At 46.3% G+C, this 23,296-nt stretch overlaps 1 protein-coding gene across 8 annotated transcripts in view; it reads left to right on the forward strand.

Moving 5' to 3' along the window:
- Positions 1-23,296, forward strand: part of ppfibp2b (PPFIA binding protein 2b) — a 56,664-nt gene that overhangs the window by 32,078 nt on the left and 1,290 nt on the right. For 4 of the 8 annotated variants that reach the window (XM_062390596.1, XM_062390602.1, XM_062390603.1 and 1 more), the window contains 21 exons: positions 3,089-3,316; positions 4,139-4,234; positions 6,136-6,247; positions 7,978-8,039; positions 8,117-8,192; positions 8,316-8,398; positions 8,488-8,555; positions 8,688-8,753; positions 9,454-9,514; positions 9,745-9,792; positions 11,798-11,948; positions 15,862-15,997; positions 16,096-16,215; positions 16,346-16,496; positions 18,243-18,354; positions 18,437-18,525; positions 18,657-18,779; positions 18,934-19,059; positions 19,396-19,584; positions 20,633-20,893; positions 22,548-22,613. In XM_062390596.1, coding sequence (XP_062246580.1) covers positions 3,089-3,316; positions 4,139-4,234; positions 6,136-6,247; positions 7,978-8,039; positions 8,117-8,192; positions 8,316-8,398; positions 8,488-8,555; positions 8,688-8,753; positions 9,454-9,514; positions 9,745-9,792; positions 11,798-11,948; positions 15,862-15,997; positions 16,096-16,215; positions 16,346-16,496; positions 18,243-18,354; positions 18,437-18,525; positions 18,657-18,779; positions 18,934-19,059; positions 19,396-19,584; positions 20,633-20,893; positions 22,548-22,613 — 2,424 coding nt within the window. Of the gene's footprint in view, positions 1-3,088; positions 3,317-4,138; positions 4,235-6,135; positions 6,248-7,977; positions 8,040-8,116; positions 8,193-8,315; positions 8,399-8,487; positions 8,556-8,687; positions 8,754-9,453; positions 9,515-9,744; positions 9,793-11,797; positions 11,949-15,861; positions 15,998-16,095; positions 16,216-16,345; positions 16,497-18,242; positions 18,355-18,436; positions 18,526-18,656; positions 18,780-18,933; positions 19,060-19,395; positions 19,585-20,632; positions 21,733-22,547; positions 22,614-23,296 lie in introns of those variants that run through there. The other 4 variants (XM_062390598.1, XM_062390600.1, XM_062390601.1 and 1 more) reach the window with 4 other exon arrangements.

Here is a 23,296-nt window from a genome sequence, read left to right on the forward strand (position 1 = left end):
TGGATTCATTTTTGTACGATGGGAGGAAGTGGAGACGGGTCGGCCATCTTTATTCACAGTCATTGAACTCAACACACTGGACCACCCACCTCCCTGAAGCACCGGCAGCCAGCACCGTCCTCTGCCAGCAGCTTGAACCTCTCACTCATTCAGTGTTTTAAACTAATTCAAAAGCACGGCCAGGTTCCTCTGGAAACTATCGTTGACAAAACCAATTCAAAGTTACCGAGCTGTTGTATTCAGGTCCCACGTTCTCCTCCAGCCCGATGCCTGAACTGAAATCATACACTAACATCTACAGTCAGAAGCAGAGACAGTCAGACGCACACACATCTGAAACTAAGGCACAAAACAAGCCCGTTTTGAGATGTCATTAACAGAGTTCAACTTCAGGTCAAACAGGAACCTCAGGGATTAAGTGATTAAGTGAAATTAAGACCAACTGCAGACTTTGAGCCTCAAACAACTTGTGAAGATTCATAAGTTGTTTGTATTCAATCACTGTTTCTTCCTCTGCGTTAAACAGCAACTTCTTCTTCTCTCTCAGTATCAGAACAATAACTTCATCCCGTCTGTTCTGGCATCAACCATCACACAGTACAACCGGTAACAGAGCATTAGCCACAGACGTGAATAAGAGTGCAGGCACCAGAAAAGTGCAGCTGAGCAGTCTCTGCTTGTCGTGTCTGGTTTCTTTGTGGGGACTTAGTTCATTGTGACACCCAGCTGCTCCCACTGCCACCACAAGTGTATGTGTGTGTGTCTGTGTGTGTCTGTGTGTGTGTTTTCTTCTAACACAAGGCACCCAAGGCTGTTCTTTCCCTGAACAAACATGAAACAGCATTTTATTTCCGCACACGCACATGGACGGAGTGAGATGAGTCGATGGATAGAGAGAGACAGGGAGGAGAGGGCTTGACAGGAGAGAGAGAGAGGGATGGAGGGAGAAGAGGAAAAGAGAGGATGAGAGACAGTGATGGACAGATTGAAAGATGAAGAATGACAAAATGGACCGTGGAAATATTATTTTCTGGTCTGCATGGGCGTAAAATGAACAAGACAAACTTCCCACTTCAGGACGCGGCTTTGTGTGTGTGATCCGACTCTTCTGGTTGTGGTGGTTTTTGTGTTTTTATATTATCACATCAGTAAAAATAGTTTTCTCTGAGTTGCAGCTTTCGGCGAAGAGAATGAAGAGAAGGAAAAAACGATATATTTTATTTGACTGAGGTGGAGCTGGTTCAAATTGAGGGACTTTCTAGTTTTGGGTTCCAGTTTGTTGTGTGTTCGCTGGTTTGTGTCTTTGCAGTTTAACCCAATAGTTGAACCCAAGTTAACCCAATAAAAGTTGAAGGAACAATAAAGTATTTACGTTTCATCCCAGAGGAGGAGTGTCAGGATGGTGAGTTCCAACCTGTCCAATGATGGTTGAGCATTTGATATCAAACTGAAGTGAAGCTCATGCTGATGCTGAAGGATTTGAAGACAGGATCCTGAAAGTTCCTTTTTATCCTGATCTGTTCACAGCCTCTAAGCATTAGGAGCAGTCACAGTCACATGTCAGGCACAAGGGCACTTCAGCAGAAAGAGCTGCACTCATCCATAGCCTCTGGTCTGATGTTGGGGGGGCTCAGTAAAGATCCACGTCACACAGAGCTGGTTCAACTCTGACATGTTGATGCTCAGTTAGTGTAGCAATGAGATATGTCCCGTTGTGCACGTGCACAAAATCCAACACATCCGACGCACAATGGTGGCGTTTGGCTTCGGTTACGACGGAGACTGACACTCGTCTGCGTTTTGTCAGCTGTGTGTGTCTGTGTGTGATGTGTGTGTCTGTGTGTGTGTGTGTGTGACAGCTGGTCTGGCAGGAGGAATGACAGGCATCCACTCTGAGCGTTCCTGTTGACCAAACACTTTTACCTCAGGGAGCCGCAGGAACATAATGAGCTCTCCGCTGTCTGGTGAACGCTTTGAATCGGCGCCAGCTGCGGCTCGGGAGGCAGAGCGGCACCACTCATCACGCGGTGGGCTGTTCGATCCCGGACGGAGAGTGAATGGGGATGGACGACAGGTTTTCACCTCCAGAAATGAAGCCAAAACATCCAGATTACAAATGTTTCCCTCTTTCAGTTATTCTACTTCTGATATCAAATAGGAAATAGAACCAAACTTTCCGGGGACGTGAACATTTGAATGTTCATCAGTGTGATAAGAACTCCCTCAAATGACAGAAACATTATTATAAATATAATTATGACGTGTCCTGGTGTCGTCCACCTTCATATTCCCCTCTGTGCTTTATGAATTGTAAAGTCTATCGAAGTAGAAACATGCTGCCCCCCCCGCTCTCTGTTTAACGATGTAATTACTGAAACAGAAACTTTTCAGGAACAGGCCTTTGGATTTGACGACGCTGCGTTTTTCACTTCCTCAAACCTCCGAGTTCCTTTCAGGGCCGAGAGCTCACAGAGTGTAATGTGTTGTTTCCCTGAGCGTCTCCCGTTGTGTCTGCAGCTCGTCTGTCTTCTCCGCTCCTCCTGTCTCGCTCTCTCGGTTCTAACTCTCTGTTTCAGCCGGGACCCGAACTTGGCTGGAGATCAAGTATGTTATAATTAGCCTGGTGCTCGGGTGGAGCTGCTACACGGAGGGTTGAGACCCTGAGCTGCTCCCCTGAGGGACGGACCACACGGCCGGGAGAGGACGTTTAGCATTCGGACAAACTGAGTGATTTCAAACAACAGGATATGAGTCTGGGAGACAAAATGTAGCTCACGCACTGTAAAAAGTGTTTTATATTAATTTTCAGGGCTCTTCCAACAGATTTTCCTCTTTCTCACAACACATGATTCTAATCTAACTTATTTATTAATAATTTGATTTAGTTCAGAGGTTTTTGTTTCTTTGTGTTTGAGATTTTTCCCCAAATCAAGTCATGGAAACGGGCTTTTCCCCCAAATACACATGAAAATGAACAAATAAGTTAATGTCTGTCTCTCCTCTTCCTCTCCTCTCCTTTTATTCCTGCTTTCCTCCTCCTCATCACCATCTCACCTCCTCCGCCGCTCCGTCGCTCCACCGCTCCCAGTGTGTGGTAAACCTCATCAGTGAGCTCCAGGAGCAGATGTGCAGGTTTCAGGCAGAGATCAGCACTCGCATCCAGGAGAAACGGGCCCTGGAGGAGCTGGAGGCCCAGCAGGGGGAGCCCAGAGGCAGCCAAGCCCAGGGCCAGGAGCCTCAGCCTGGGTTAGCCGGCTCTGACCTCAGCCTGCCCGGCCCTGACGCCTGGATGCACAATGGAGGACAGACTGTACACGTAGGGAGACTTGATGGATGAACTCATCTTCCCCCTCCTTCCCCATCATTTCTTCTCCTCTTCCTCCTCTCCCCTATTTTTTTTAACCCGTCCACACACCACCCGGTATTTTGGATATTCCCACAGAATCAAACTAACAACCTCTCGTGAAGTGTGTGTCGCAGGACGCTGGAGTCACGCTGTGCTCGGGCTCTTGCAGAGACTTTTGATTGGTTTTCCAAATGCTTCAAATGTTGAAAAGTAAATTAACCTAAAAAAAGCTTCACGTAAAGTCGTGTTTTTTCTGGTGGACGTAGTATCTCAGACTCTTTGACTCCTCGAGTGTTTGAAGCATTTGGAAACAAGAACACGTTTCAGCCTCGCTCTGGAGTTGTGTCTTTGTGAATCTTGGGTTTTTGGATCAGAGTGTGTTGACGTAGTTCTCCTGCATGACAGCGGTTCCTCCCTCTACTAACCCAGAGCGTCTCCTCCGTCACTGACCAGGTGGAGGGGTCATGTGTGTAGTCAGACGCTGTGCAGGGTTTCCTCCGACCGGCTGATGTGCAGCCTGGATGCTTTCAGTCCTGCCCTGGGCCCCCCCCCCCCCCCCGGTTGTTTTGATAACTGCACGCTGTGGTGTCTGTTTCAGGAGGATCACGTTTCCTTTATTAACCCCTGGACTGTTCGGCCCTGGAGACCTTTGTAACTGCACTGAATGTGAACCTGACCGTCTGAATTCCCTCCCAGTGTAACTGTTGGCATGTGCACAGCTCGGATTCAGATTCCAAACAGGAGATATTAAAGTTGTGTTGTGTTGTGTTGTGTTTTCTTTTCATTTTCCAGCAGGATTTGTTGCGAGAAGTGAATCAGCTGAAAAACAAAGTGGACGAGCTGGAAGGAGAGAGGAGTCGATACGAGAAGAAACTCAGAGCCACCAAGGTAAAAACCATCATCGTGTTCGTGCTCAGAGCTCGATGAGACTCATCAGCTGCTCGTGAACATCAGAACAAAACAATCATTACTTTAAAACTCTTAATACATATAAGGATCATATTTCCAATGATAAATATGACTAGAATACTGAATGAGCGTCAGTATGCTGCTTGACGTTGAGTTGAACTGAGCCGGACCGAAGCGTTGCCTGAAACCACCAGATAAAGAAAGATGTAAGACAAGACAGATCATTAAAGTAAAGCCAAATCAAGTACAGGGCATAAACCAGTTCTCCTCCATGTTAGTGGATGGGACACGGACCAAACCAACAAGTCAAAGTACACGTCATCGACCGAGAGCCCACGAAGCAGAAATTAGACACTTCTTCCTCTGTTAACGTGAAAGTGAAAGTTTGAGCCTTTATAACGTTTGCTAAGTTCCGTTGAGTCGAAGCGTGAAACTCAAGCGTTAGACGTCTCAGAGCTCGCCAGCGCCATAACCTCTTTACATTGAATCGCAATGAATCCTGGGAAAGGTCGGGACAGGAAGGATCCGCCCGGTGGAGCCTTTGAGAAGCCTCCGAAGGACGAAGCCCCCGAAGTTACAGATTATTAAGAAATTAGTGTTGTGTGTGAGTTTTATAATTAAATCTGTTAATTAGCTGGAGTTAAAGAGAGTCTCCCTCTTTCTATCCTGATCGTTGTTCACTGGAAGGAGGTGAAAGTTGCTTTATCTCACTGCTTCCTTCCTGCGCCTCCTCCACTGCCTCTGTGCTCTATTCTTCTATATTAACCCGACTCTCTCTCTTTCTGCCGCTTGCTCCCACTCTTCCTTTCTTTCTTCTCATCTCGAAATCAACCCTCTCATTACCCTCTTCCTCTCTCTCTCTCTCTCTCTCTCTCTCTCTCTCCAGCTCTCTATCTCTTACTCTCTCCATGTGTGTTACCAGTCGCTCATGACCCAGCTGTCCAGCCTCAAGCTGACTGTGGAGCACACGCAGCTGGAGAAGCAGCACTGGGAGGAGCGCTGGCGCGGCGCACAGGTGCCTCCTCTTCCTCCTTCTCCTCCTCCTCCTCCTCTTGCTCGCCGCCTCTCGTCTGATTGAGTCCTTTCCCTGAATCTCTGCATCACTCCGTCCTTTTGCTTTTCCACCTCTCCACCCTCCAGTGTTCTGCTTCTCCTCTTCATCCCCGTTTCTTTATTTTGGACTTTGTGCTCGTCTTCCTCCTGATCCTCTGTATTTGGTTCTGTTGGTCATGTGATGGCTGAACTGATGTGATGGCTGAATTAAGTTAACAGAAGCAGAAGAAACTTCGTCCTTCTGCTTCTGACTGTGTCTCTTCTTTCTGACATGTGACAGTTTGCATGGATAATGTTATTCTACGTGACGTGTATGCATCATGTGTTGTTTGTATGTTCAGTTGTTGTAAATGTTATAGGAATTCTTTAAGAAGTTTGACAGATTTTTGGGTCTTATTTCAAGTTTAAGTCAAATTTTCTCACAATTATGTCCAAAACACACACTTTTTAATTATTTAAAAACATTCATTTTATTATATGTCTGGAAAACAACAACTCCCAGTTTCCTGCGATCCCCAGGGGAACCTCATTATGCATTGGGGGCGTGTCCTCCAGCTCTCAGTTAGGCTCCACCCCCACGTCTCCAAATATGGTTATTCCAAATATGTCAAACTTCAAAACATGGAGATCTTCTGGAGAATGTCCGGAACCAATTGTGCGAACATTCTCTGGAGTTCTAGTCTGAAACAACTTGAGGCAACAAGTTGTATCTAATTCCACGTGGTGTTTTTACGTCCATGGACAAACCCGATAAGATTCTCCTCTGATTCCAGTTGCCTCTTTGATATTTCAATGAGCCGAAGCACCAACTCTGTGTCCCTCCACAGGCCGAGATCTCCGAGCTGCAGCAGCTCTTGGCCTCCAGAGACGCAGAGATCGAGTGCCTGCAGACTCAGCTGCTCGCCAGGGACGGCTCGGCCAACGACAACGCAGAGAGAGGTACGCTCCACCGGGATCCCCCCCCCCCCAATCGTGGCACATTCCACATCTGTCAGTGAGAATGTGTGTGTGTGTGAGTGTGTGTGTGTGAGTGCCAGCGATGTGCACGTGTGTGGACTCTGAAAACTGTTGCATCTAATCAACCTGTCCCTCTCTCTTGACTTCTCGCCTCTCTGCTGCCCTCTGCTTTAGAGGAGGTGTATATCAAGCAGCTGATTAACAAATGTAAGGCTGTGCTGTTGTGAACGAGTCTGATTTCCAACCAAACACAAACTCTACAGACACCTGAGGGCGATTTGTCTCCAAAGACTGAATGAGTGACCTTAGAGCTTCGCGTGGTCAAACCCAGGTGTCTTCTGGGAGAGCGTTTGGTTTGGAACTGGACCGGAGCCGAGTCACTTTGTGTAGAAACGTCCTGATAGAAGTGTTTCCTTTCAAATCTCCTGACGCGACCTTCTGTCAAACATCATGTTCTTTATAAACCTCCAGGGGTTTCTATCCTGCTTATATTGTGGCCCAAGAAAACACTAAACTATACGATGATACCTGTTAATCCAGACTCAGAGGTTTCTTATGTGGTCACTCTATAAACATGTAGAACCCTCTGTGTACATGAGTGTGACGGATCTAACATGTCTATGTCTATATTCAACATGTTAGATTCTATCTGTGATGGTTTGTTTCACCTTCACTGCAACAAACCAGTGGATTTAAAGGGGCACGTCCGCAGATTCACTAACGACAGGGTCAGAGGTCAGAGGTGATGATTTCTGATGATACGTTCAATTTCATCTTCAGAGAAGGATCCTCCAAAGCCACAGAATAATGAATTTTTATTTTTAGTGCAGTGAGCAAATAAATAAACAAAAAAGAAAACAAGACAGAGAGAGATCTTAGGATGATCTATAAATCCATAGAGATGGATTCGGTCATTTGTTCTACAATTTACGTGTTAAACAATATCTAGTAAACAGATTTTTATGAGTAGAATCGGTGGCGTTCCCCTTTAAAATGTCTTTCTGTTTTTTAAACATGATTAGCCTCATGTGTTTTTTGTTGTTGTTGTTTTGTTTGTTTGTGTGTGTGTGTGTGTTTGTTGTTGACCAAGTGCAAGTTTCTGTTCCCCCACAAATCTGAGATTTCAAGAATAACTCTGTAATATTACAACAATAGAGTTTAATAATACAATAATAAAGTCGTAGTACTAGAAGAAGAAGTTTATAATGTTACAAGAGGAAATTATTAATATTACAAGAATACATTTGTCAGAATAAAGTTGAATATCAGAAGATCTACCAGATGAGGAAGGTGCAGCATCTTTTACTTTTGTAGAAGTTTCACTAAAAACCAAATCCTCAGTATCAGGACATAGGATATTCAGAAATATTTGTCATTAAATTACGACTTCATTCTTGTAATATTATGATTTTATTCTTGAGATATCCGTTCCATTCCATTCCCGCTCCAGTGTACGTCAGCCTCTGTTCATCTAAGGATTAAATTGTAGTGATTGAAAACAGAAACCTTGTCCTGCCTGTCACTTCCTGCACCGGTGTTTGTCCCAGGTGTTGATTCTGAGTCCGTCGCGCTGTCAGTGTGTGTTTTGCTTGTTGATTCATATCAGCGCGGCTGTCACGTCCATTACCGGCGTCACGTCAGGCACCGATCACACGCCCACAGGTCACTGAGACTCTGAAATAACACTTGAATCCTTTGCTTCTGTCCGTCAGACCAGGAGTACCAGAGGTTGAAGGTGGGGATGGAGTCTCTGCTGGCGTCAAATGAGGAGAAGGTAAATGAAACCTGTCTTTTCTCACCTGAACACGTGTGAGCTTTCCTCTGAGGCCTTAATGTCTGTGTGATGAACAGGATCGTCGGATCGAGGAGCTGACGATCCTCCTCAGCCAGCACAGGAAGATGAGGGAGGTCCTCGCTCTCACTCAGGGTACGTCCTGATGATATCAGGTTTTTGGGAACATGGTATTCGATTCCTCTTCTTTCTCTTCTTCCTGTTAACTGTGATGTTATTGAGCTGTGTGTTTCCTCCCCCCCCCCCCCCCCCCCCCAGGGAGCAGTGAGGAGGAGCTGAGCGGCAGTTTGAAGCTCAGAGCCATCACACACAAAGCTCACTCCGACATCCTCCGGTCCGAGGTAACGACACAAACTGTCGCCTGGAAACATTTCTACACAAATGATATTTAGCTTGAATCCCTGAGCTGAGTTGTGTTTGTTCTCCACAGATCTCATCCAGAGGATCTTCTCCACTGATGTTATCATCCTCACCGTACCAGAGAGAACTGGACTTAAGGTACAGACGCACACATCTAGACATAACTTTTAAAACATGTCTTCATCTTTAAATGTTTTGATTTATAATAAGGACACAGACACACACAAACACATCATGTAAACATTTCCTCTTTTTGCTGTTTTTTCGAAGCCTCCAAAACTCAATGGACACATCGTTGGTGTCGACTGCAGATACAAGCTTCTTCAACGGCTCCTGGTGAGTTCGTGTCAGCGCCCACTTCTACCAACACTCCCCTGGAATTTAACTTAGCAGCACCAAATGTTAGAGAACTCCTGATTTCACAAAGTCAAAGTCACAAAAGGTTCCCGGATCCGTCTCGTTGTCCAGATCGAGAACCTTCTTGGTCCGTGTCTCATCTTCCCACAAAGATTTGTGGAAATCTGTTCGGTTTTCAAATCAGATTTAAGAATAACATATTAAAAAGTTCAATCATGGCAAAGGAAAAAGGACAAAAGCATTGATGAAGGATTAGATGTGCAATTTTAGAAATAAGATTTGAAGAAAATAAAACTATAAAAGACACAGAAGATACATTTTAAAGACATAGAGATTAAGATTAATTAGATTAAGATGCATTTATTAGAAATTTAACCTCTGCTTTTAACCCATCTGGTCAGGGAGTAGATGTTGGGGGAGTAAGGTGCCTTGCTCAGGGGCACTAGACAGGGTAGGGAGAATCCTCTTGGATTTTTGGACAGATCAATCCAGGTCATCTTTTGTTGTCTCTCCGTGGAGTCGAACCAGAGACGAACCAGAGACCTTCTCTGCCTATAGTCCAAGTTTCTGCCACTAGACCACCGCCTCTCCTCTAATAATATAATGACAATGAGTTGTGAGAACATGCTGGAGTTATCATTATAATATCATGTGATGTCTTTTCATTCCTTGTCCTCAGGCATCAGCGCAGGTTGTTGTCCAGCAGCCTGGAGGAGCTGCAGAGCGGATCCTTACAAAAGGTTTGTTGTTAATCTGTTGGTTCCTGCTGCTCATAAAACTGTTTAACCTCTAATTTACATCAACTCACTTTCTACTGTCAACTGCTTTATAACCGACTGGAAATAACTCTGACTTCTGTTCTTACTTAATGACTAACCTGCTCCCTCTCTCTCTCTCTGTGACTGTGCTGTGTGTGTGTGTATATCTGTGTGTGTGTCTCCTCCCTCTCTTGTACCCGTGTTGACTGTAGGCTGTAGAGGTCCAACCTGCTGAGAGTGAATCAGATGTAGGGGCAGAGGTACTGATCTGCTGCTCGTCCTCACAACCAAACCTTCTCTCTCATTAAAGAGTCTGAGAGCAGGACTCGTTGATTTCACGTTCAGATTGTGTGATGCTTGCACGCACAACCCTTGAGCTTGCACTCACTTAGTTCCCTGCTTCTGCTCCAGCTCCTCTCCTTTGCACAAGATTCCCAAAACGATAGAATGTCTGGTGAAGTGATGATGAATTAAAATGCCCCTTTGGTTCCTTTTGACATTGGTACTGGTCCCATTTAGTGTTACATTACATTACATTACATTTCATTTAGCTGACGCTTTTATCCAAAGCGACTTACAATAAGTGCATTCAAACCCGAGGGTACATACCAAGGACGACAAGAATCAAGAAAATACAATTTCTTCAAATAAGGCAAAACTACAAAGTGCTATAAGTAAGTGCCATTTAAGTGCTAGTAAAGTGTTAGTTTCAAAAAGTTGTTAGTGTTTTTTTTTTTTTTTTTTTATTTATTCAAGGTAAAGTCGGAAGAGGTATGTTTTTAGTTTTCGGTTTCGGTGATTACAGTGATTACAGTTTACAGTTGTTACAGTGATCTGCTGGACTCCTGCAGCACACAGACGGGAAGCCTCTGGAATAATACATCCCTGAGGTCAGGAGAGCACGAGTCACCTCCCGCACGGGACGCTCAAACACATAAAGCTAACGCACCCTCGTTTTCATTCATCATCACGACATCTGGTGTTCTATTGGTTGTTGCACAAAAAGAATCCAAGAGCAGAGGAGAAATTTGAGAGAAGACGTTTCACACGCACAGAAACAAAGTTCAGACTCGTGACTCGGGGATTAGCTGAAGGGCAAACTTTCACTTGGTCTCAAGCTGCTGAAGGTCAAAGGTCAATGTCAGAGTGGCCTCATAAACACGTTTATCAAATCTGCCTTTAGGGAAGTTCTTACAATTTTGGTTTCATTAGATTCCGGGGTCAAAGTTCACAGTGACCTGATAAATAAAGCATGTGGACGTGGAGGCATGTGACCACAGGATGATGATTCTAGTTTAATCATAATATTTTCTATCGTTAAAGCGGCGGAGTAAGAAGAAGCGTATTTCTTCTTGTGATCTTATTTATAACCTGAGCTTGTTAACGTTGAACACGTCTGACTTCAGACTTCTGTGTGGTGTTGCCCAGTGAGTGACGCAACACTCCCCCTGACCTCTGACCTCTTGTTCCCAGTGTGACGAGCCCAGTTCACAGCTGAGTTTTTTTTTTTTTCACTGCATGTGACCGCTGCACTTTACTGCACGCTCATACAACACATGGTCGTGAACACGCAGGCGCACGGGCCCGACCTGGACGGGCTGTCAGGAGCGCTCGGCGTCATGGCCGCCTCGCAGCTGTTCCTCTCTGCTGGCCTTTCCCCTGCTCCTCCTCCAGAGCCCCGGTGACTTGGAGGCCTGGTCAGATATTAGATGTCCTCGGACATCAAGTCAGCCTCCAAGGAACAAGGGAGCAAATCAAACATGACCCCCCCCCACACACACACACACACTGCTGTCTTATGAAAGATATTTACATGACGAGAGAAGTGGAGAATATGTGATTTAACACAATATACATAACGGTGCATTGCTGAAATGGCTGAATTCTGAGAGGTTTGAGGTTTGAGTTTGAGTCAAAGCTGGAATCTGTGAAATGTGAAATTCAGCAGCACACGTTCATCGTACATGAATTTGAAACTCGGTGCTGGATCCACCAAACAAACCTGATCTGATCTTTAAAGGCACTTTCACAGATCCCTTGTTTGGTCTAACCCTTTTAGTTAAATCTGAACATGGTCCAGACTAACAGACCGGACCCAGCTGGGACTTACAAATATCAGACAAAATACTTTAGTCCCTAAATCACAATCTGAAGCCAACACTCACCGGATCAGATGAAGACTATGGAACAAAGACATGAAGCTTGGTTCAGACTCTCAGGTGTGAAAACTCATATTTGTATGACTTCTTTTTGTTCCTTGTGCAGAATCCTGACCTGGAGCTGAGCAAGTATCAGACTCTACCTGGAAAGAGAAGTAAAAAGAGCGAGCGGAGACCTGAGATGAACGGAGACGGAGAATACTCGTCTCCCTCGCAGCTGTGTCCGGTTCACAGCCCGGAGCAGGACTACAGGCTGAGTGAGTCCGAGCAGCACCGACCTTCACTGGGGTTAGAACGTCACTGTCAGGGTTCTGTTCACTACCTTCTAATGACAGAGTACGAGGGACATGAGGAGGAAAATATGAGAGGATTTGTCATCTTGAGAATAAATGATAATACTGATAAACATCTGTTTATGGCTAAAAGGGAAATAATTTCCTTGTTTCTAAAACTGAGGATTCATTTTTACCAATTTATCTGCAAAGAGTATTTTTATTATTGATTCCCAACATTCTGGATCCTGCAAAACTGAAAAGAACAGTCATACTCCTATAACCTTTCTTTCTCATGCCTGGTTCTAATAGTCTTTCTAACTAATGAATGGGACTGATAGTGAAGCGTTTGCATGTCGCTTGTTTAACGTTGGATGAGATCGTCAGCAGCTTAAAGACGGGAAGAAGAGGAAATGCTTGAAATGGTTCTGTCCAAAGATAAAGAAATTAACCTTCTCTATCTACAGCTCTCCACCTTAAAGCTCTAAAGCTCATTGATTGTTACGTGACCTCTTGTAAGTTGTGGTTGTAACGGTGGTTTTTGCCAGATTTCACGGACAGACGTAACTTTACCCAGCCACTGAATACTGGCTCATTTTATACAGACAGAGCCAGGCTAGTGGGTTCCATTTACTTCCAGTCTTTATGCTAAGCTAACGATCTTCTGGCTGTATCTTGCCACACAGACATCTAGAATGGTTTTGTGATTTTGGAAGAACAGATCCTTGACTTTAAATAAAAACTAATGGACTGAACTCACCCTGAATAAAACTTTGTCAACGAATTCTGCTCCAACTGCTTCCTCCTCTATGCTCTCCTCTTCCTCCCCTTCTCCTTTTCCTCCCCCTTTTCCTCTTCCTCTTCCTCCCCTTCTCCTCTTCCTCCCCTTTTCTGGCGACAGTCCGCTGCAGGAGTGCCAGTGCTCCGGCTCTAGGTACTGTATGCTCAACTGGAAATTCAAATGTCAGCACTGGAAATACAGCTTCACAATAATGTTAAGCCTTTTAAATGGGGAAATACCTTTAAAATATTACATGCTAGGTTTTAAATACGTTTTGAATGGGTCTTAATTATGTCAACGTTCATTCATGTTAATTCCATTGGACTTTAATTTTTAAACGCAGCATTTTCAGTTTGTTATGAGTTGTAGATCTTTCTCAACAATACAGATATAAACCCAATGTAATAAAACAAAAAAAACAGCGATTGTTTGAGAGATAACTTGGTGTTTCGAGGGTTAAGGCTTATTTATGCTGTATTTACGCACAAAAAGAGATTCGTCCATTCCAGAGTATGTAACCTTCACTGCCAACGTACTAAATGTGATCGTAAATCCACTAGAGGGCAGCGCTGAGTTGAGAGTTTCAATGGTGGACGCGGTTGGATGATGTACGTCTTAAGAAAGCCACGTTGTAAACGACGGAGGCCCAACTTACCAGCACATAGAAAAATGAACACAAAGTACGAACTGAAGACGTAGCATTTAGGTAGCTAGCGCTGAGCATACATTTTCTACTGGGCTTCTCCACTCCACTGTGATTATGGGGAAGCATACGTTTACATCTCCGTCGTACTTGACACGGATCTTAAATTTGGTTTTATAAAGTCAAAAACCTGCAGAAACCTTCGTTCAAACGCTTCCGACCAACACAATGTCACGTCCGTTATCTCCTGAACAAAACCAGATTGTCCCGTCACGGTCAAACATCCGAGGTGAGCGACTGTTTCCCCCGAGGATCAGCGAACTACCAAGTGAGGATTATTAGGCCTCCCTCCCTGGGAGAGCTGTGTTGAAGATAAAGCTGCAGCTCTCTCACATCAGCGTTCACAGAAAACCAACACACACTCACTCTTAGAGCTAACAGGCATATAAGCATCCGGCAGCCGCCCGTGTAGCCGCCAACGCCAGAGCTTAGAGCAGGAGTGTGATCACAGAGCCGTGAGAGGGCAGAGGAACGCCAGCTTAAGGATGCACACAGTTCAAATGGCTTAGACATCCCAGAGTAAACAAACAGGGATGCAACCTGACATCCTCACTTCCCCCCCCCCCCCCCCGCTGCCTCACCCTGCTCGCCCTCTCGCCGACGGTCTGAGAAGGCGCGAGTGGAGAGAGAGCTTAAAGTAAACAATGGGGAAAACAGGTCAGCATCAAACAGCCGCAGCAGATTAGATTCAAACCAGTCGAGGATGGAATCTCTCTGGTCACTCTTGGGTTTGTGTGTTGCTTCTTTGTGTACGACACAGATTCTTATAAATAACGCTGGCTTCTGATTTCTGTCCACTTGCTTTCCTCTCGCTTCACTAACTGACTCAGGATCTCCTGGGAAACATGACCTCTATGAAGTCGGTGGGTACTGCCCCCCCCTAGTGTGTAGCTCTGTCATCGCCCTGTTGAGTTGTGTGTTTGCTGCTTGACTGGATCCAGAGTGTCTAAAGCCTGAAACATGCTTCTGCGACTGCGTCTGCGTCTTTTCACGCCGCTGTGGCGCAAGACTCGTTTTCATTCATGCTTCCCCAACCGTTGCGCGTCTTACAAAGCAATTCTGCGCCAGAACACTAGGCGGAGTAATGCTTTTTGTCGAGACGACCTTAGAGACGCCTTCTTTCTTCTTCGTCGATTGTTTATTTACATAGCCACTGCCGCTCCTCGTAGCCTTTTTCTGGTGGACAAATCCGCCAGTCAGTGAGAGGTTATACAAGTGATCATACTATCGGATATCTGCTGCCAAGTGCTCTTCTATTTGGTCCATATTCGTTCTTCTAAATCTTCCGTGATTTCTGCCGGTATTATGGGGCATGAAACCGGAAATGCAGCTCCAGAAGGGATGTAGAGCAGACCAATCACAGCCTTGCGGGCTGAGTGAGCTTGCGGAGCTTTGCCGTAAATTTTAGAGAAGGGGGTCGACACCCGTCAGCACGTAAGGAGGGATACATAAGCACGTAAGGGACCCGGAAGGGCTCTTGCGCTTACGGGCCCGTGAAAACGCAGAAGCATGTTTCAGGCTTTAGTGTTCGGTGCTAAGTTAGCTACTTGCACCTTTAATTGAATTATATATTTGTGGATGATTTCGAGGGGAAGCCACATACGTAAAGATTGACGACATGACAGCTCCCAAAAAAATGAAGCCAAAGTGTCTCAATCGCTGCAGTATATGTCCCAAACGACCTCCATGTTAGTGGAAGGGACATGGACCAATCTAACAAGTAGAAGTACACATCAAAAACATGATGAATTCTGTCCTTTTAGTTAGTTCTTATCACACAGATGGTTTAATTATTTATTTGATGATATCAAAACGGGCTGGCTGAGATGTCATGATTGACACCTGAGACTGACTAGCGATTGGCCAGGCCTATTTCATGGGCGGGACATTGATACCCTGTCTCCACCCCCTAATGGCAGCTTTCTTTTTAGGGACATTTTGGCTTCATTTCAGTAGAGACGTGTAGTCCATCTTGATTTACAGTGTATGGGTAAAAATACACTGATTTCCCAGTAAACCTCCCATCAAGTGGTGATGTACAAACAAATGTGTCCATTGGATACTGGTCATTGTCCCCAGTACACTGACGATAATACATGCTTCCAGTTCTCTCTCTGTTGGTGTAATAATTTCATCTTCCACCATATTGCTCTCATGACTGTAGTATTTCGCTGTATGTACAATATGCAATCCACACACTATTATATTCATACAAAGGTTTTGGACACATTAAATAAATCCCACCTGTTCTTTGGCTAAATCTATAGACTGCATGTGAAATGAGATAAAAGCCGAAAGACCTGCATCGCCCCCTGGTGGCATCACAGCTCATAAACCCCGCCCATACATGGTTAAATAATTTACCTGATTTGCTGTCAAGTCATCAACCTCCCTGCTGTGTTTGTCTCCGTCAGGACATCCAGAGAGGCTGGACGAGTTCGTCCTCTCAGACCAGTCCCCTCTGTCCTCCGGGGTGGACTCTGGACAACAGTCACCGGTCTCACCAGAGAACAGGAAGAGTCACCGAGGCATTAAGAAGCTCTGGGGGAAGTGAGTAATCTGGTCTGTAGGTTTTGGTGTCATACAAACCAAATCTTCATCGTTCTCACAGAATTTGTCTCTTTGTCTCTTTTTCGTGTTGTCCTCAGGATCCGCCGCAGCCAATCAGGAAGCCCCGTCCAGGTTATGGACCCGGAGCTGGGAGAGTTTAAGAGAGGAGGCTTCAGAGCCACAGCTGGACCCCGACTGGCCCGATCAGGGAACACACGGTACACTTACATGCTTACATGTATGTTATCATACATGTAGAATATATCTGACGGGGGAAAGAGGAAAAAAGACACTTGACACGTTGTGGCTGTGTCGTCTCATTTAAAGCATTTTTCCTTTTCCTCTCAGAGACCTGAAGTTGCCTTTCTCCAAGTGGAGCACAGATCAGGTGTGTGATTGGCTGGAGGACATTGGACTCGGCCAGTACGCCGTCTTCGCTCGCCACTGGGTCACCGGCGGTCAGACTCTCCTGTCGGCCACCCCACAGGACCTGGAGAAGGTACACACACACACACACACACACACACACACACACACACGTTTTATCACTTCCCTGTACGGAGACATCTGGAACTGGCTACGTACCTGACGAATGAATCATCCGTCCTGTCACGTCCGTCTCAGTCCTGCTTGTCTGATCGGCCTCGTTGTGTGTCACGCTGTTTTTGTCCCTTTAGTTCCATCGCTGCGTTTCAACGTCCTCTTTAGTTTCGCCTTCAGAGCTGTCACCTTGTCTGTCCAATGTGTCACTCTGTCTCTCACCACGCTCTTGTCTCTGTCTCTCACCACGCTCTTGTCTCTGTCTCTCACCACGCTCTTGTCTCTGTCTCTCACCACTCTCGTGTCTCTGTCTCTCACCACGCTGTGTCTCTTTCTCTCACCACGCTGTGTCTCCGTCTCTCACCACTCTCGTGTCTCCGTCTCTCACCACGCTGTGTCTCCGTCTCTCACCACTCTCGTGTCTCTGTCTCTCACCACGCTGTGTCTCTGTCTCTCACCACGCTGTGTCTCTGTCTCTCACCACGCTGTGTCTCTTTCTCTCACCACGCTCTTGTCTCTGTCTCTCACCACGCTCTTGTCTCTGTCTCTCACCACGCTCTTGTCTCTGTCTCTCACCACTCTCGTGTCTCTGTCTCTCACCACGCTGTGTCTCTTTCTCTCACCACGCTGTGTCTCCGTCTCTCACCACTCTCGTGTCTCCGTCTCTCACCACGCTGTGTCTCCGTCTCTCACCACTCTCGTGTCTCTGTCTCTCACCACGCTGTGTCTCTGTCTCTCACCACGCTGTGTCTCTGTCTCTCACCACGCTGTGTCTCTTTCTCTCACCACGCTCTTGTCTCTGTCTCTCACCACGCTGTGTCTCTGTCTCTCACCACGCTCTTGTCTCTGTCTCTCACCACTCTCGTGTCTCTGTCTCTCACCACGCTGTGTCTCTTTCTCTCACCACGCTGTGTCTCCGTCTCTCACCACTCTCGTGTCTCCGTCTCTCACCACGCTGTGTCTCCGTCTCTCACCACTCTCGTGTCTCTGTCTCTCACCACGCTGTGTCTCTGTCTCTCACCACGCTGTGTCTCTGTCTCTCACCACTCTCGTGTCTCTGTCTCTCACCACTCTCGTGTCTCTGTCTCTCACCACGCTGTGTCTCTGTCTCTCACCACGCTCTTGTCTCTGTCTCTCACCACGCTCTTGTCTCTGTCTCTCACCACGCTGTGTCTCTGTCTCTCACCACGCTCTTGTCTCTGTCTCTCACCACGCTGTGTCTCTTTCTCTCACCACGCTGTGTCTCCGTCTCTCACCACGCTGTGTCTCCGTCTCTCACCACTCTCGTGTCTCTGTCTCTCACCACGCTGTGTCTCTGTCTCTCACCACGCTGTGTCTCTGTCTCTCACCACGCTGTGTCTCCGTCTCTCACCACTCTCGTGTCTCTGTCTCTCACCACTCTCGTGTCTCTGTCTCTCACCACGCTGTGTCTCTGTCTCTCACCACGCTCTTGTCTCTGTCTCTCACCACGCTGTGTCTCCGTCTCTCACCACTCTCGTGTCTCTGTCTCTCACCACTCTCGTGTCTCTGTCTCTCACCACGCTGTGTCTCTGTCTCTCACCACGCTGTGTCTCTGTCTCTCACCACGCTCTTGTCTCTGTCTCTCACCACGCTGTGTCTCTGTCTCTCACCACGCTGTGTCTCTGTCTCTCACCACGCTGTGTCTCTGTCTCTCACCACGCCCCATGTCTCTGGTCCTCTGCAGGAGATGGCGATGAAGAACCCTCTCCACAGGAAGAAGCTGCTGTTGGCCGTCAGGACGTTCAGCAGCAAGCAGCCGGAGAAGTCCTCGGAGCTCGATTACATCTGGGTCACACGTGAGCTTTTTAAATATCACACAAACACGTTTATATGTCCTGAACTCTGCCGTGATGACAACTGAAATGTGTCCTGTTGCAGGCTGGCTGGACGACATCGGCCTCCCTCAGTACAAGGATCAGTTCAATGAAGGACGAGTGGACGGACAGATGCTGCAGTTCCTCACCGTGGTGAGTTGGTAAAGAAGCTGCAGAGTTAACTCAGGTTGAATCAGATCTTACACTTTAGAGAACCTGATGAACCAAAGTAAATCCTTGTATTTGATCTGTGGCTCACTTCTTCTTCTCCTGCTTGATTTCAGAATGACTTGTTATTCCTCAAAGTGACGAGTCAGCTCCATCACCTCAGCGTCAAGTGTGCGATTCACGTTCTCCACGTCAACAAGTTCAGCGCCAACTGCCTCAAGCGCAGGCCAGGCACTGAGGTGAGAGTGTGTGTGTGTCTGTGTGTGTGTACTTGTGTATCTGTGGGGACCATTTTGAGCAGAGACCTCATGGAGTGAGGACATTTTTCATAGGGTTGTTTGTGGGTTAAGACTAGAATCTGTCTTTGTTCATACATTCCTCCATTTGTTTCAGAACCAGTTCTCTCCCAGTGAAGTGGTCCAGTGGTCCAACCACCGGGTCATGGAGTGGCTGAGATCCGTGGACCTGGCGGAGTACGCTCCGAACCTGCGGGGCAGCGGCGTGCACGGAGGGCTCATCGTGAGTAACTGTCACGAGTATCGAGCGTCTGTAAAGATGGACGATATGATGGCTCCTTAAAAGAGAAGCCAAATCATTTGACTCGCCCCCTGGTGGCTGGCTGCAGAATAGTTTTGGTTTTAATTGTTTTTTGAGGATGTGAAAATGGAGGGAAACGTCATGATTGACAGGTGGGACTGACATGTGATTGGTCGAGACAGACTCTGGCTCCCATATCCGAATATTTTGGCTTCATTTTTGTGCAACGGGAGGAAGTGGAGACATGTCGGCCATCTTCTTTAACAGCCTGATAATGACCTTTATGACGTAAATCGTGAACTCGTCTCCTCCCCACAGATGCTGGAGCCTCGCTTCAACTCCGACACGCTGGCCCTGCTGCTGAACATCCCTCCTCAGAAGACGCTGCTGAGACGCCACCTCACCACCAACTTCGACAACCTGGTGGGCGGCCAGGCGCAGCAGGAGAAGAAGGAGTACACGGAGGCGGCCGGCTACTCCCCCCTCAGCATCGCGGCTAAAGTGAAGGTGAGACGACACACACACACTGGAGACCTTGTGTTTGACTCGGAGCAGAAGAGGAAGAGCTGTGAGGCGACACAAGGACAAGAGAACAAACACAAACGCACAGTGAACCCGTCCTCCTCTGAGAAGGCACCTTAATCCACAGTGAGACCTCAGCTCCGGTTCAGCCCTGAGCCCCTCAGTGATTTTAAGCCTGTGAGAACAGACTCGTCCCCGGGACCGCCGCTCCTCCTCCTCCTCCTCCTCCTCCTCCTCCTCCTCCTCCTCCCCCTCCTTGAGGATTAGAGACTCCGCCGTCAGCGCTAAGTCCTCGTGTGCTCTGCTGAAGAGAAACTGAAAATAAAGAATCCACCGTTAAAAAAAAAACACAACTCACAATAACTGCTGACCCATTTTTTACCTCGGACACCTAAAGTCCAAATGTCCTGAGGGGGCCATGAATATTAATGTGCACAGATATGACCTGGTATGGAGAATAGACTGTGTATGTGTGTGTTTGTGTGTGTGTGTGTGTGTGTTTGTGTGTGTGTGTGTGTGTGTGTGTGTGTGTGTGTTTGTGTGGAAGAGAACAAACTTATAAAAGCTGCTGTTCCTTCCTGCCTGATATCACTTATTATTCATCTGCACTGAAGACTCAAAACAAGTGGATATAAGTGTATTTCAGGATATTATATTATGTTATATTATAGTTACATTAGTTATATAACATTCGCCATGGAGGTTTTCACTAGTATCCATTTGTTTGTTTGTTTGTTTGTTTGTAAGCAGGATTTCACAAAAACTACTTAAGGGATTTACATGAAATTTAGTGGCAGGAAGGAACATGGACCGAGAAATAACAAATTTTCCTTTTGAACATTTTGAGATTAGGCGTTTTTTGACATATTCACCAATTTTCCAGCTAATAATTCATGGATCTTGATGAAAACATATTTAGGGACCGTATTAATATGAGCGTTTGTTGCAGCTTGAGTGACTTTAAAGCTCAGCAGGACAGATTTCATTTGACCCACATAGTCACATCTTCTGTCTTCTCTTCTTTCCACCGCAGCCAAAGAAGTTGGGTTTCTCGAACCTGACTCACCTCAGGAGGAGACGAGCGGACGAGTCCACAGATTACGTCTGTCCCATCGAGTCGCCCTCGCCTCAGTCGGGACAGCCCGTGGCCAACGGGACACAGATGCGTCCGTACGCCGGCTTCAGAGGCCTGAGCCCCATCCTGGACCGGGAGCCGGACCAGTCCAGGGACCAGTCCAGGGACCAGTCCAGAGACCAGTCCAGGGACCAGTCCAGGGACCAGTCCAGGGACCAGGTGGGGCTCGACGACAGCAGGGCTCTCCCATGACAGCACCCGTGACCACAACATGGCGTTAGTGTGTCCACGCCACGGACAGCCATGTTTTCACGCTTTCCGCCAATCGGCTTCTTCTCTGCTTCCTTTGCTTGCGGCCCATAATACCTCAGCTCATCCGCTCCCTGCTCCTCCAGACCACCCACCCCCCCCCCCCCCCCCCCCCATCAGCCCGACCCTGTGCCTTACTCCTGAAGAGATTCACAGACTGAGTCACGGCTGCTTGTCGTGTTGTGTGCACCGAGACGATGAATCTAGCGCACAAAGCGTTTCGATGATTTCACTTCCCCTCAGATAACTGACTAACCCGACCTCAGCCTCAAACCTGTGCCGTGAGCGCCTCTCTCTCTCTGGACTTTTCCTGTGACATCACTTCCTGTAACCTGCACAGTATATACGGACAACTCCTGTTGTACAGTATTAATTTCTAACATGTGTTCACCACCTCTAGGGGATTTTTAAATGTGTGCGAGCCATCACGTCACTTCCACCTTTTGTATCCTGCAGTTTGAATACAGGTCTGACACATGGCTGAGATTAACTCGTGCAATATTTGCATAATCTTACAAATGTAGGGATTTTATTTAATATTTATGTGATTGCAGATCCAGTTATGAAACAGCATGATTTCTTTGAAACCGGAGGTGGTGATTTTGTACCGTTATTTTCATATTTGACTGTAATAGTATTTTTATAGTAAAGAAAATCCTGCTCTGCTAAAGGAAGCTCACTTGTGCTCATGTAAATGTCCAAAAGAAATTATCAAATCATTTAATAAACAAAAATTATACGTGTGTAAAGTGGATTCCTCCTTTTTATGGAAAACAGATAGAAGTGTGTGAGTTGTGAGATGATAAACAAGAAGGATGTGTCACAGCTAACCTCAGTTACCTTCATCATTAACCTCTGCTGTCATCATCATCCTCATCATTATCACGTGGCTGTCATGGATGCCCCCCCCCCCCCCCTTGTCCATCACCACGTTGACCCTGTGTAAGTTGGCATGAGAAGTGCATGTGTGACCCAGCATGAAGCTGCAGGTTCGACCGACCTGATCCACAGACTTCACCATAAGAACATGAAACACAACATTTACTGCAGCTCAGGAAGCTCGTCATTGTTTCACTCGCAGACTGAAAATAAAGATGGCCGACCCAGCTCCTCTTCCTCAACCTCTCGAGAAGTGAATCCATTTGATTTGGAACCGAACCAAAGTCTTCTACATCGTAAAGTTAAAGAAAGTGAAAACAATTCCCTGAATCCGCCCTCTTATCCAGATCTGCACATAAATGTAATGCAAATCCTTCTCCCAAGTCTGGAGAAAAACATAAACTCTTTGAATACTTCATCATTAAATTAAATCAGTTAAAATGCACTATAACGTTTGGTCCACGTCCCATCCACTTACACGGAGGAGGTGGCATTAAGGACCTATACTAAAACCAGCCTCCAGGGGGCGATCGAGAAGTTTTGGCTTCACTTTCGGGAGCCGTGATGTCGTCCATGTTATTACAGTCTGTGTGTGTGTGTGTGTGTGTGTTTGTGTGTGTGTGTGTGTGTGTGTGTGTGTGTGTGTGTGTGTGTGTGTGTGTGTGTGTGTGTGTGTGTGTTGCAGATGGCGAGCACAGAGGGCACCATGTTGCAAATAGAAGCTCTGTCTGAAAGCATCAACAACCTCACAGTAAGCACCAGCAGACACACACTCACACACACACACAAAGGCACACACACACACACACAAGCTGCTTGGTAATGACTCCTGCAGCAGCCGATAAGTTAACGCTCCTCGTCGACTGTAGCAGAAGCTTCAGTCGCTCAGATGGAAACTCTGGAGTTTAATGTGAGAGATAAACATGAACACAGATCTGTGAGGAAATTAAAAAGTAATTCCAGTGGAACCAGCGGGAAACCTGCTCCCAGTACTTCATTACTTCCTGTTGTCATGGAGCCTCCATTATCTTCCTCCTGTTGTTAATTGTACATCAAAGCTGTGGATAACAAACGTGCACGACCACCATGTGATAAAAGTATAATAAATGTCACTTATAAGATATTATTAATAATATTATTTGAGGGAGCATCAAGTTGCACATTTTAACCAAACTGCCTGAATTAATTTCCAAATATATAAAAAAAACTTTTGTTTTTGGCTGTCACACAGATGCTAAATTAATTGGTGATTGTTAATATAGATTTCAATATAGCATATACAGTAGATAAAATTATGGTATGAGGAAAATTAGCAACAATAGGCATAATGGGGCATAAACTTAATTTAACACATTTCCAGTCTCTGGTATGTAGATTATTATATTGATGCCGCTTTTACTTGAAATTGAAAAACAACATATGTTTCTGTACATG

This window comes from Platichthys flesus, chromosome 6 (assembly GCF_949316205.1).
Source record: "Platichthys flesus chromosome 6, fPlaFle2.1, whole genome shotgun sequence".
Taxonomy (NCBI): domain Eukaryota; kingdom Metazoa; phylum Chordata; class Actinopteri; order Pleuronectiformes; family Pleuronectidae; genus Platichthys; species Platichthys flesus.